The 13,523-nt window shown below is 44.0% G+C and overlaps 2 protein-coding genes and 1 non-coding gene across 3 annotated transcripts; 1 reads left to right on the top strand and 2 right to left on the bottom strand.

The window, feature by feature from the left end:
• Nucleotides 1–340: 340 nt before the first annotated feature.
• LOC108874692 (myelin and lymphocyte protein) lies at nucleotides 341–5,996 on the top strand. The gene is made up of 4 exons (XM_018663200.2): nucleotides 341–592; nucleotides 2,635–2,802; nucleotides 2,882–3,007; nucleotides 3,905–5,996. The coding sequence occupies exons 1-4, from the start codon at nucleotides 503–505 to the stop codon at nucleotides 3,977–3,979; spliced, it is 459 nt and encodes a 152-aa protein (XP_018518716.1). The 5' UTR covers nucleotides 341–502; the 3' UTR covers nucleotides 3,980–5,996.
• On the bottom strand, nucleotides 5,655–10,398 carry LOC108874691 (galectin-related protein). Its single transcript, XM_051070964.1, has 5 exons — nucleotides 10,016–10,398; nucleotides 8,350–8,433; nucleotides 8,043–8,131; nucleotides 7,776–7,959; nucleotides 5,655–6,444 (listed from the first exon to the last, which is right to left on the bottom strand). The coding sequence occupies exons 1-5, from the start codon at nucleotides 10,052–10,054 to the stop codon at nucleotides 6,301–6,303; spliced, it is 540 nt and encodes a 179-aa protein (XP_050926921.1). The 5' UTR covers nucleotides 10,055–10,398; the 3' UTR covers nucleotides 5,655–6,300.
• A 2,204-nt stretch (nucleotides 10,399–12,602) lies between these two features.
• On the bottom strand, nucleotides 12,603–12,708 carry LOC127142539 (U6 spliceosomal RNA). Its single transcript, XR_007813354.1, has one exon. It is a non-coding gene; the product is annotated as a U6 spliceosomal RNA (small nuclear RNA).
• Nucleotides 12,709–13,523: the final 815 nt, after the last annotated feature.

The raw sequence follows: 13,523 nt of genomic DNA, 5'->3' as shown, positions 1-13,523 counted from the left end.
CAGACATGATTCATACATGTGTTGATCTTTAAGTAAAAATATAAATGAAAGCTCAGGTCTGTCACGTGCTCAATTCATTCACTAAATGACCTGAAACTTGTTGTCTGTGATATAAACTGATCACCATCAGCACTACTTCTTCTACCAGTGATAATAATACAGTTATTTAGAAAGAAAAGTAGAAACAAAACATTGTCTGTTGTTGTTGTTGTTGTTGTTGTTGTTATTGCTGCTGCTGCCGCTGGTCGTCATGGTGATAAATGAGTCACGCCGGTCAAACATTGATAAGTGTGTGTTTCACGCTGATCGCCCGCAGCTCTGAACCTTCACCCAGCGGAGCTCCGCCGGCCTCTCACTCTGAGCTGCGGTGCGTGCGGACCGCCGGGCGTGTCTCCGCCCGGCTGATGGGGATTCTGGTTTTTCCGGTCGTCTCCTCCCGGTTTAAACTGCAGCAGTCTGTGAGTCCCGCATCAGTCTGAGCAGCATCAGCAGGAGCGACAGGATGGCCTCCAACACTGCCACCATGGGGAACCTGCCCAGCGGGGTCGGAATATGCACCACCATCCCCGACATCCTCTACCTGCCGGAGCTGGTAAGAAACAGCAGCTGTGGAGGTTTTTACCACAACACAGAACCTTTCTGTCTTAACTCAGCTGTGCACGAACGAAAACTTCAGAGTCTGACTGTGCTGCAGCACTGAAGGCTTCATAAAGTAAATGTCAGTTATTTTGTTGAGTGGTGACTGATGGAGGATCCACTGCAACAAAAAAAAAAAACAACCTGTTAACAAGTTTAATGTTTAGTAAGTTTAATCTTAAATCTTTAAAAACCAGTGATCATCAGTCAAGAAGAAGTGAGTCTTTATTCCAGTGGAGTGATGGTCACAGACACAACAACAGAACAAGAGACCAGTGGAATTACTGGGACCACGTTTCTCTTCTTTGTTCAACCAAAGTATTTTAAAAGACAGAGATGATGAGCTGCAGTGACTCATACTTGTATTTTCTTGCATCACTGAACCATTACAGTACAATGTCAGTGATGATTAGACAGAGAAATCAGGCAGCTCTCATGTGATGAAGCTGAATCTGCAGCAGTTTCTTCTGAATCTGAATTTACTGGTTTCATCTCGACTCTGTGTTTGAAAATATTTCAGTGTTTGTGATCATATCAACACATGAAATCTAAATTCAGTGCATTTTATTAAAGGAACAGTCCTTTTTGTTCACATGTGAAAAAGTGTGGTAATAACTTAACTAAAGTAAAGAAACACATGTCCTGCATCAGTTAATCAGCCTGATGTCTGAATGGATTCTGAATGCTTTAAACATCTGTGATTTTTGTAAACAAAGTGAGAAACCAGGACGATGTTTTCACTGATGATCCACTGATGAATATACACTCAGTCAGTCACAGCATTAAAACTGATAACTGGTTTTAAAGCTGTGTCTGATCAGTGTTTTTACTTACAGCAGAATGTTTTTAGGGAAATCTAATGAGTAGATATATATGAAACTAAGTAAACAAATGAGTGCAGGTGCAGTCAGTCAAACTGTTACCTGAACTTTAACTAAGTTTTTCATTTTGTTTATAAAAGGTAAAACTTTTTGTTGAAGATGATACAAAAAAATGACGATTTCCTCGTTTGTTTGGTTTGAATTGAGCACACCTGGTTGCCAGGTGACGTCTCAACATCCAGATGTTGCAGCAAAATTTGGTCCAGAGCGGCTCTTAGCCGGAACACAGCCGGGTGTGCCGACGCTCAGCCGCAGTTCACAGAGTTACCTGGAATTAACAGGACGTGTGCGAACCAGAGAAGCAGAGTTAACGTTGAATGTGTGAGGAGCAGAATAATGTTCTGTTTATGTGAGGAGGTCAGGGGTCAGAGGTCACAGCAGCCAGGTGTTAGGATGGAGCTGTGTGATGGAGGAGAGATCAGAGCGAAGCTGGTATGAGGAGGTTTTTGACGTCGGAGGAGGAATCGCCGCAGGTGTCTTCACACTAACAGCAGGTGGAGTCCGACAGGTGGAGGAGGGTGGGGCTGCATGAATAATGCAGACTGTCAATCATCACAGGTGTAGAGTGAACAAAGGAGGGAGCGCCCTGCTCTGTGCTGCAGGGCTGAGACACCTCAGCTGACGAAAACGTGAAATAACTGTGAGATAAAGAGAAATCATCTCATCTCTGAGCATCCAGACACGTTTAAGGTGTGGAGATAAAGTACGTAAAAATGAGACATCATGAGCTGACAGGATACAACATGTTGGTCGCCTAAAAATCTGCAAAGGTGTGAACACAAAGAGATTTAACGACGCCCGTCTGCTGTTGTACAGGATCGTAAAGCTCAGGATGAGACTGAAACTGAGTCCACATCAGTTTAAGACCAAGATAACTTTCAGCTGAACAAGAAAAAAATCCCAAAACATCACCTCTCTAATGGGTTTTCTGCTTTTTCTTAAATTTCTATAATTTAAACTGAATCTCTTTGTGTTTGGGACAAAACAAGACATGAACAGGTTTCACTTCTGACTCTGAGAAACTTGTCTGGCACTTTTTAAACTCAACGATTGATTAGGTCCAGACAATAAGGAGTAATGATCATTAGATCTGACAGGTGTTGTCTGGTCCCTGCAGATCTTCGGCGGCCTGGTGTGGATCCTGGTGGCGTGTACGCTGGTGGTGCCGGCGAACCCTCAGGGCTGGGTGATGTTCGTCTCCGTCTTCTGCTTCGTCATGACCTTCATCTGGATGGTGGTGTTCGCCTGCGGGGGGCATCACAACAAAGGCAGCTGGGCAGCAGCGGTAAGACCTCGACTTACCTCTGACTTCAGTGGTTTTCATCCACAGAAACAAACATCTAAATCTCCTCCTCCTCCTCCAGGACTTTGTGTATCACGGTATCGCCGCCTTCTTCTACCTCAGTGCTTCGGTGGCTTTGGCCAGAGTCACTCTGGAGATGAAAGATGGAACCAACTTCCAAAACTACCAGCTGGACATCTCTGCAGTGGTGAGTCTCATTCAGAAGCCAGAAAAACAACCTCTGACTGGCTCTTACCTGGTCCATCCTGAGCTCCCATTGGTCCGTTCACAGATGATGAAGATGATGCTTAAAGGAATAGTTCCACATTTTGTAAAATAACCTGTCTTTCTGAGTTAGACGTCCAGTTTTAGATCACTCTCATGTTCATGCAGTAAATATGAGGCTAGGGGCAGCAGCTGGTTAGCGTAGCTTAGCATAAACACTGGAAACAGATGGGAACAGCTAGCATGGCTGATTAACTAATATCTCATTTGTTTCATCTAAGGCTAAGGCTACATTAGACTTTTTACATTATAGTTTTTGGTACCATTTTCTGATAAGGCGACATTGATAAAAGGTTACTGAGCATTTAATAATTAATTAAGATCATTCAGAAACCATTAACGAGGAAAATTCACCTCCACCTCGACTCTTTCTTTGTCTCTTCAGCTCTTTAAATCATTAGACGTCTCCAGTTCAGTTATAACTGTGAATAAATCAGAAATGGAAGGATTCTTAGAGTCGTCCATCGAGGCCGTGGTAACAACTACTGATCTGCAGAAGCTCATATGTTAAATATATGATGCTCATATATATTAAAAAAAAGAACATTGGCGGCCACGGTGATTTCAGCAGCGACTCTTTGTGATCATGTGCATCTCTCGGTTGTTTTGTGTCTCTTTGTGGTTGTCTCATGCCTCTTTGTAGCCATCTTCTGTCTCTTTGTAGACACCATTTTGCGTCTCTTTTAATTGAACACTACAGATAAATTTCCCAGCTTTTCACGAGCGTCTAAACGCACCGTGGAGGAAGTGTAATAAGTGCTGTGATTCCTGGTCGTCAGAGGATGAATCCTGATCATTCCTGTTCTCTCTGTCTCCTCAGGTTTTCTCGTACGTGGCGACTCTCCTCTACTTCATCCACACCATCCTCTCCGCCATCCGATGGAAATCTTTCTAGAGGCAGCAGCAGAACAGACCTGATTTTTGTTTGTGAAGCTGCGGCGCGCTGATATGAAGGGAGGGCTTTTCATTTCCTGCCCCCGAAGGAGGAACGTCCGGAACGAGCCGACCCGACGACGCTGCTTCAGCTCGTCTGCTCACATTTCCTCAGACGACGAAGCTCTGTTTCTCCTGAAGCTGTAAACACTGACGTGGACCTGAGGACGATTCTTCACTTTAATACCTCAGTTTAGTTTGGTTTCTTGTTGGTTTCTGCTTTTATATTTTTATAAACTTCTTAACTTTGTCAAACAGATCAAAAACAAATCCAACATGGATCAGAACCAGGGTGTAAATTATGATTTTTTTTGTAATGTAACCCTTTATAACTGACAGCTTTGTTTTTGTAAATTTAACTATTAGATTAATGAAAAAGGAATAAATGTGTTTGTTTTGAAACATTTTAAATGGATTTTGATTCACTTTATTAAAAAATCAGCACAAATAAACACACAGGACTTCAGTGTAGTAAACTAAGACAACGTCCTGATCAGAGGCCCAGTTTGTTATTGATTGATGATTGATTGGTATTAAAGAGCCAGGGAAACGTCCTCCTACACTGTGTTACTGATGTCTCCATGGAAACGAGGGGCGGATGAGGGGGCGGTGGCACTTGTGAATTTTTCATCAGCAGTGACATCAGGTGACGAGAGGAGGAGGGCAGAGAGGTCAGAGGTCGCACGCCACCGAGAGGAAAACTAAATGACCTACAGGTGATGTCAGGTGATGTCAGGTGATGTCAGGTGATGTGGCTGTAACAAACTCACCAAACTACAATCTCCAGTTCAGCTTCAGTCTGAACTCTCTGGTCTGATTCAGCAGTTTCAGCTGCTGACTCTCACTCAGTCAGAGGGAGATGCAACCTGAAGAACCACAGGTACAGAGAAACAACAGGTGTTCAGACAGAGGCTGACAGCTGAGATTTGAAGGTTAAACAGTTGAATAAAGCTGCTGTAACTGGTGTGAATTCATACACCAACACTGGTGGAGGAAAAACGTCCAGAGACTCAGGACAAGAACCTGAAACCAGGTTTAATGGAGTATGGCTGGGAGTAAATACAGACACACACACACAGAGTATGGCGGGTCAATGAACTGTAGCTGTGGTGTATAATTGATGAGGGAAGGCAGTGGGTGATAATAGCGGAGCATCTCCATGAAACTGAAGAAGGTGGAGGCTGCAGCCGTCTGAACAACAACATCCACCACAATCACTGACGACAAACAGCTCGTACACTTTATAACTGAAATAAAACTCAAATACTTCTTCTTTCTTTTGAAATGAAGTTGTCTTCCTGTTTTATTTTGTAGTTACCTCCCTGGTGTTTTTACTTCCATGTCTTTGTTCTGTTTCCCTTCTTTTTTTTCAGTGTATATAGAATCCTGTCTCTTCCTTGTCAGAGTATTGTCAGTGTGTGTTATGTTTCTAGTTTGCTTCTGTGTTTGCTCTTGGACTTGGTGGATTTTGATTTCTCTCCTTGGTTAGCTGCCTTCAAGTCTTCATTAAACTCTGAACTGTTCACGCTACAGTTTGGGTCTTTAAACATGACAGTGATCAACTGCTTGTTCAAATATTGTAAAATGTTCTATATGACAACATTCTATAGAACTTAAAGAAAACATTTCTACGGGTGGAGAAGTGCAAATCACAACTTTATTCCCCTGAAATCGTGACTTTTTCTCTTTTTCTCTGTAAATGTTTCTGTTTTGTTGAATCCAACTAATACAATTATATTATTTAAACTCTAATTTTCTGTTTCTTTCTTTTATATTAAGCGACACTGATGAAAGGCCGAGTTCAGACTCTGACTCTTTTACACTTTTAAGTCCTCGTGTGTGCCACAATCCAAACCTCTGCTGCCACCCTGTGGTCAAACTGCTGCACTACACGTGTCCAGTCTCACTCACACAGTGAGTAAACATTTCAACACAGTCACCTGTATCCTGCTGACAGACAAACAAACAAACAAACAAAATATAAGCTCCTCATCCAAGGTAACAAATCTTGATATTTCATGAACTCTTAATGTTTTGTACGAAAAGAAACTAGTGATAAATGTGCAGTAAAAAGTTCACCTCCCTCTGAAATCTAAAGGAGTAGAAATGAAAAGAAAATACTCAAGTAAAAGTCCCTGAGACTTGTAGAGTACTAGAGTAAATGTTCTTTCACTGATGTTAAGTCGACCTCTCTCCTCATTAAACACCTGGAGAGTCCCGGTGTTTCCTCGTCTTCCAGAGGAGGCTCGAGCTCAGGGAGTTCGTCAGTGACGTCCTTTAACATCAGGCCAGTTTAGTGACGGTGACGCTGCCTTTAATCCACAACGTGTCGATGTCACTGAGCGACGTCAGTCTGTGGTGAAAGTCAAACAGCTGCTGCCCGTCCACAAACACACGGAACCGGGTCTGTTCGCAGTGGATCTCAATCTGGAGAGACGAGACGAATTCAATGTCGTAAAGTGAAATCTGATGGAAAAGACTTGATAGAACAACATTATCATGATCACTTTTAACAACTGAGAATCAAACTTAAAGTCCAGCGTTCAGTTGCTAAAGTGAGAGTTGTCGTTATTCTTTCCTTCACAACCTACAACCTATGACTTTAACAAAGGTCTGACTCACCTCTGAGGGGGCACCAGGGCACAAATTAGTTACTGGGCCCCTAAAGTGGTGCAGGAATGATGTATTTTTGAAGTCCAACCTGGAACTTAGCATTACCCTGGTTGGATTATTACAGAAAATTAACCCTGTGACTGACAAAAGACGCCTAAATCCAACCTCCAGCAGTAAGAAGCTAATGTTAGGCTATAAACCAACTACACCACGGTCACATGACGTCAACGTCTCCACCACTAAGCTTCCAACTGGTCATTTCATTTAGCTCTGAGCTCTTCTACAAAAGCCTTTCTTCTTAGAAAGTTAGTGAGAGTTTGAAAGAGCGTGAGTAGAAACACAACGAGGCTGTAAAGGTGGACTGGTGAGTAGATGGGTTTTCATGTTAACGTCCCCGACAACCTCTGTAGTCTCATTTAGACACTCGTTAGCAACCGCCTTTTTTAAGACACGTAAAAGCTTCAAACATCAGGAGTGGGGGATTTACTGACCCATTTTATGTTGGAGAATAAAACCTGAAAATGTCTTGAGCTTGTGTTAAAACCACAGACCTTATTTCAGACATTTAACCAGAAACACACTTACTCTGGGACGAGGGAACAGGAAGAGCTAACATGCTAACATGCTAACATGCATTAAGAGAGTCGCAGGATTTTTTTTCCCTTCAAATGTCACTACAGGGCCACCGTAGTACCAGCTACTCAAACATAAATATTTGCTCATTTCTTAGATTTCTGTGACAACAATCCAAACATTTTTGGGTTATTGACAGTGGAGTAATTACCTGACCCACCTGAACAGCTCCCTCTCACACCCTCTCCTGATTTACAAATGAAGCACTGCTAGCAAGCCTTGCTAACTAACTAACTAACATTAGTGCTAGCTAATTAACTAGCTAGATTGATAACGTTTTGACATTCGGAGGCGCTGCTGTTCCACAGGTTGTCAACAGATGTGATGCTAGTATGAACCTACAGTGATTTTATTTTGCAGGACGTTTGTTGAAATGTTCCTTGCTGACTCTGGACCTTATCCCTCCAACTATCAAACATTTTGATGTTGATTTTGAACAATCGGCTGTGACCTGACCTTTGCCTCTGGTCCATATCTCTGCACAGATTCAGAGTTTAAGGTTCTGCTGATACCTTGAACGGCTGGTCTCTGATGAAGGGGAAGAAAGGGACGGCTCTGTCGACGTCTCCCCAGGATCCGGACACGCAGGCCCGTCGCAGGACTTGTCGGTCCCTGAATCGGACACAGAGCTCCAGGGCCACATCGGGCGGAGGCTCCCTGGACGTCCCACAACCACAGGTCAGGGCGATGTAGAACCTAACAGAGGGACGAACGCAACACTGACAACACCTCTCTGGACGAACAAAGGAACGTGTAATTAACATGAAGGTTGTTTTTACCTGTCAGGACGAGGGTCCACAACACCCACCACCACCACCTTCTTCCCCGGCCTCATCCCACCTGTGATGTGACCTCTGAAAGGAACCGCCTGCACACACAAACTTTACATCAACACAAAGACATCTGGATCTTCTTATTTTATTTATTTTATTTAGGATATTTGTTCCACTGTGTTTATATTATATTTATAAGAAATCATTTACAGGTTCAAAAACACCTTTAAAATCACATTCATTTCCATTTTCTGAACTTTAAGTCGTTACTGATCTCAGCATTCACTTTGCGTTTGTCAGGTCATTGTGTTACCAGATTTCTATGAGCATCTCGGTCAGAAGAGCAGGGGCTCGGTTTATTCTCATCAGTAACTCCTCTCTGTGGAATACCCCATCTCTGAGAAGAGAAAAGACAACGACTCTCACTTCACTGGATCTGTCCTGGCTGCATCTGTAGAAGTCACTGTGTGTGTTTAGACCAGAATATGTGTTTTTATATCCAGGTTCCACCTCAGTGCAGAATGATTAAAAAAGTTGTCAAGAAAAAACTTAAAGGAAAACTTTGAGATTTTTGTGTGTCTGACAACATGATGAGAGGATTCCTACCAGAGACAGAGCTTTTTATTAAAGAGGAAGATCCAGAAACATCTCTATATATCTCTACCAGACTCCATTGATAAAAACAGGGATTTAACCAGGAGCTGCTGGAATACCACTGCCTCCATCTGTTAGTGTGTCTGTGTTACTGTGTGACTTTCAGTGCTGGAAGAAGTAATCAGATACTTTACTGAAGTAAAAGTACCACACAGTAACACAGACACACTAACAGATGGAGGCAGTGGTATTCCAGCAGCTCCTGTGTTCTGCTCAGTAAAATTCCACTTTTTGTCAATGGAGTCTGGTATAGATAAAACATCTGTTTCTGCTTAAACAAAAAGGATCTTCCTGTTTAATAAAAAGCTCTGTCTCTATAGGAATCCTACACTGAGAATAACACTCTGAACCTGTCAGTCATTGGTGTCAGTTATTGTTTGATTACACTGCAGTAACTCTTGTCCCTATCAATGATTTACATCCAAAAACATGAGGAAATAAGAAAACCGGTAACATAAGAGCTCCGTATTTTAGTGTTGACATCTACAACAACCGAGTGAATGAAGTGAAAACACACAGTTCACAGACCCTGTGACCAGCACGTGCTGCATGGAGCCTCATCAGGCTTCCCTTCAAAATAAAAGCAGCTGGCATGAGTACAGTGTTGTATTAAAGTGTGACAGTTTAAACCAGAGTCAGTGCTCAGAGTAAAGACCTGCAGAAGTTTTAAAACAGGAAGCTGGAAAGACGCAGAACAACATGAACCAGGATCTGAAGGAGACACCTCAGTCTTGCTAAAGGGCACTTTGGCCAATCCCAGAGGGAAACAGGACGCCTCAGTGCTGTTGGTAAAACATGCAAGATAGAGAAGAGAGAGAGAGACAGGGAGCAGAGTCTTATTCTGACGAGCTAATCAGCTGACTTTTTAATCTAAGAACTGAAACATATGATCACTTGCTGAAGAAATACTAAATCTCTTTATTTGAATTTATTGTTTTGGCTAAAAACAACAGAGTTTAGCAAAAATGACCTGAGTAATGATCAGAATCAGGTTTTAAAAACTCACTGTGTACAACCTCTGTGTGACTGCACATATTTAAACCCAGAGATAATATAATGGCAGCTATGGCTTGAAGTCTGAGAGGTGTAATCTATGTATATTACTTTATATAGATGCTGCAGCTTTTATTTTGTAAATTCTGACTGGAAGGCGCTCGGTTTCGTCCAGGCCGACTCCACTCGGGCTGGTAACAGGTTGACTCTCTCTCTCTCTCAAAACTCAGAAAACTACATTTAAATCCAAACAAATCAAACACAGTAAACAGAGCTCTGTTTCCTGTCAGAGTGAGTGCTGTGGTTAATAATCTGTTGGTCAGTGAACTCACCTTCCTGCCCTGAGCCGTGACTCTCTGCGTTTCAGCCATGTTGGTCTGAAGGAAACAACAAAACCCCAGCAGGGAAATGAGAAGCAGCAGGTCCAGTTTTTCTGCTTCCTCCTCCTGTCGACTGAATCACTGTGGACGCAAAAGCTTGAACCTGGCTCTTTACACTCCAACACACACACACACACACACACACACACACTGCTCTGATAATCAGCTGCCCCCACATTCCTTCCTCTCTCAGGTCAATAACAACAGAGCTCATTGTGCAGCTCTAACTGCAGGCAAACACCCCCCAACCTCCAAAAAATTACAGAATCAAATCCTCCTCAGGTCGGTGAACTTCAACGCAGAAGCAGCAGGTTTCTCCGGCTCGTATTTTAATGGTACAGAAAGTCAGATCACTGGGTGTGTAAAAGACAAAACTGCACACCTGATAATAAAGTGCAAAGTTCAAGTAGTGTGAAAAAACAAGATGGCGGGTCAACAACACGGACTGACACAGTACAAAACTGTACACCGCATCCAGCTCTCAAACATATACAAAGATGTGGATTTTCATTTTGGAGTGGGAAGAGAGAAAACACATGACGACCAGTTTCCTGTTTTTTGTTTTGGAACAATTAAATCGGAAAACAAAGAACGACCTGTATTTTTTATTTTTGTTTTATGTTAACACAGGAAAATGAAAAATCAGTTACGTGCTTAGAAACCGTCTTGTTTTGTTGTACGTTAAATTAATTTTGTCCCGGAAGTTACTCAATGAGCGATAGCACAGGATCCCTGTAAGCTAGCTCAGTCCTTTTCTGTGCCCAGCTAAGGCTAATAAAGCTAGTCTTAGCTAGCAATTTTCGCTATTTTTGGGCAGCACAGAAAAGGACTGACAACCGAAACACTCATTTCAGATGAGTTTTTTGTTCATCTGTTTTCACCTGAAGTGGGTGAAGATAGCTAGCAAAGGCAGACTTTATTAACGCTCGACCAGTCCTTCCTGGTCGAGCAGCACATGGCTCATGGATGAGGCTCCACTACAAACAGACGCTCTGCTGAAGATAGAGCCTGAACCCAGCTGGTTGTTGGCCACCTACAGGGTATTGGCAGGATCAGAGAGCTGAGGGCGAAGGTGAGTCCGACCTTTGGTTCCGTCCTAAAGAAGAGTGTGGATGGTTGTTTGACAGCAGAGAAGTCACAAAGAGAATCTACTTTAATGACAAGAAACGATCATTTCTCTTCTTCTTCAGGGCAGCTCATGGGGTAAGATACCTGTACGCACAGACGGGCCAGGTGCTGCAGGACTCCCCCGATGACCCAGACGAGCCAGACGGCAGCGAGGAGCAGGAGGATTTGACAAGTATCTGCTGGATTTGTTGGATCCCTCGCAGCCGCCTCTGTCGGGTACCAGCACGTCTTCCGTCTTGCCCACAGTCTGGTGGCGCTCTGCAGCAAGGGACTGCCTGCTTACACCCTGACCCTGGTTCTGAGGGACTACAACACCATCAGGAACGTGGTTACCACCCACCCGGTCCTCAGAACCAGGACCACCATCTGTTTCCTCACGCACTCCGACCAGTTCGAAACCTTCTTCCCACAGTACCTGAGGGAGACGAGACAATTTAACACACTGAAATCATGTTCCAGTCAGTGAACGCCACATGCTGCAGTTTTTATTCATCAGTACCTGCACTCCAGGTATTCTGTACCCATGTGGTACCACCCCTCGGTGTCCAGGACTGGTGTCAGAGGTGTCCATGAACGTCTCTATCAGCCCATCGATGACACACTGGGTCTCCTGCGTTCCCACGCGTCCAATCAGAAAGCGAGTCCCCTCCCTCACCACCAATCACAGTGAGCACCAGCCAACTGACGTCAGCTCATTCTGAAGGTAGCTTTGACAGAACTGACAGATTAGCATTAGCAGTTTAGCTAGTTAAACCTGTGCTAACTAAGTTAGCACCTTCCTCATTTCTGTACAGTTAGCTTCTCTCTGACGTGTTCCTCTTGAACGATAGCTAGCATAAATGTTAATATAACATGTATTGTGCTAGTTTTTCGTGTTAGTTGCGTGGTGTGTCACTACGTGTTTGTAAAGTTATCCGTGTAAAGCGAGCGCCACCTGTCAGACACACTATGTAACTGTAGTTTTGTGTAGCTGTGGGGGTGTAGTTTGTCCAGCCGCAGGTAGAACCGGGCTCAGATACACCTGTGTGCAGTCTACCTGCTGTATAAGAGAACTGTTCACTGTTACTGTGGAGCCTCACAGGAGAAACTCGGCTCTACTCTCTCAGCCGAGACCGGGTCTATTACAAACCGCCGTCTCTGCTCCTTTCTCCGCCTAAAGACCCAGAAAGAGACCGGAGAGCTTCCCGCTCCCGCTCGGAGTCCAGTGGAGGCAGAAGCATCAGGTTTTCGTGGTTTTATTGAGGTGTTTTCTCAGCTGCAGTTCAGAGCGGGCGCCGCTGTCTCACCCGGAACATACAAAAACCAGTGTCTCTGATTGGACGTCTCAGTTAAAGCCCGCTCTCCTGATTGGCTCCCTCCTCTACAGGCCCCGGGAACATACAAACAAACATAAAAACGTGATATCTTTATGGAAAATGAGGAACGCTTCACGAATTTGCGTGTCATCCTTGCGCAGGGGCCATGCTAATCTTCTCTGTATCGTTCCAATTTTAGTATATGTGTTAGCGAACTAACACGACAGTGAATGGTCTCTCGCTGTATTTATAGCCCCGTTTCCCGGAAGCGACCTCAGTCACGGTGGCGCCTGCTGCGGGACCACAGCGGCTCTACGGCTTCATCTGGACAGAAAACGACAGAGAACAGCAGTAATCAGAGGCCTGGCTGCTGTGGTCCGAACCCGGTACCGACCCTGACTCACCTTGACCCGGTCTGAGCCCGCTTTGGGTTCTGATTTCAGTCCGCAGGAGTTCACGGGGCTGACGGGAATTTTATGCAAATGATGTTTACGTCAGGCGGCTGGGATTGGCCAGAGCCCCTCCTCCTCCTCCTCCGCCTCCTCCTGCCAGGCGGGGGTTCCTGGTGAGTTTAGGGGGAGGTGGGGATGTGGTGGGGTGTGTGGAGGAGGAGGAGGACCCCGGTCAGACTGTTCTGGACCTGATCTGGTTTATGTTCGACATTATCGGAGCAGCAGAGCCCGTTCACTTCATTTAGTCACAGTCAAACCACCGAAACCCCTGAGAGCCCGACACTGTTTAAATCCTGATCTTCATGTGTTTTTAGTTGTGAATAAAATCCACTTCCTGCTGCTGCTTCTCTTCATTCAGTCGTTAAATTCAACTGCAGCTGCACAAAGACTCCACTGACAAAAACAGGAATTTTACTCTTAAAATCCGTTTTTCTCAGTGGAGTCTGGTACTGATATATAGAGTTATATCAGTAGTATAGTATATAGTATATGTTTCTGGTTAAACTAAAAGGATCCTACTCATTTGCACTGTTCCTTTCTTTCTTTCGTCTTTTTCAAATAAGCCAACAATAAAAGCCAACAAGT

Source organism: Lates calcarifer, linkage group LG5 (genome assembly GCF_001640805.2).
Source record: "Lates calcarifer isolate ASB-BC8 linkage group LG5, TLL_Latcal_v3, whole genome shotgun sequence".
Classification (NCBI taxonomy): Eukaryota; Metazoa; Chordata; class Actinopteri; family Centropomidae; genus Lates; species Lates calcarifer.
The sequence above is the reverse complement of the archived record's forward strand: the minus strand, read 5'-3'. Positions and strand labels throughout refer to the sequence as shown.

Excerpts from the sequence above, each read along its gene's own strand:
- LOC108874692 (XM_018663200.2), top strand. The coding sequence starts at position 503 with ATGGCCTCCAACACTGCCACCATGGGGAACCTGCCCAGCGGGGTCGGA. Across the intron at positions 2,803-2,881 it reads AAGGCAGCTGGGCAGCAGCG|GACTTTGTGTATCACGGTAT; the intron begins GTAAGACCTCGA and ends CTCCTCCTCCAG. Across the intron at positions 3,008-3,904 it reads AGCTGGACATCTCTGCAGTG|GTTTTCTCGTACGTGGCGAC; the intron begins GTGAGTCTCATT and ends CTGTCTCCTCAG.
- LOC108874691 (XM_051070964.1), bottom strand. The coding sequence starts at position 10,054 with ATGGCTGAAACGCAGAGAGTCACGGCTCAGGGCAGGAAG. Across the intron at positions 7,960-8,042 it reads GTGGACCCTCGTCCTGACAG|GTTCTACATCGCCCTGACCT; the intron begins GTAAAAACAACC and ends TCCCTCTGTTAG. Across the intron at positions 6,445-7,775 it reads TCAGAGACCAGCCGTTCAAG|ATTGAGATCCACTGCGAACA; the intron begins GTATCAGCAGAA and ends TCGTCTCTCCAG.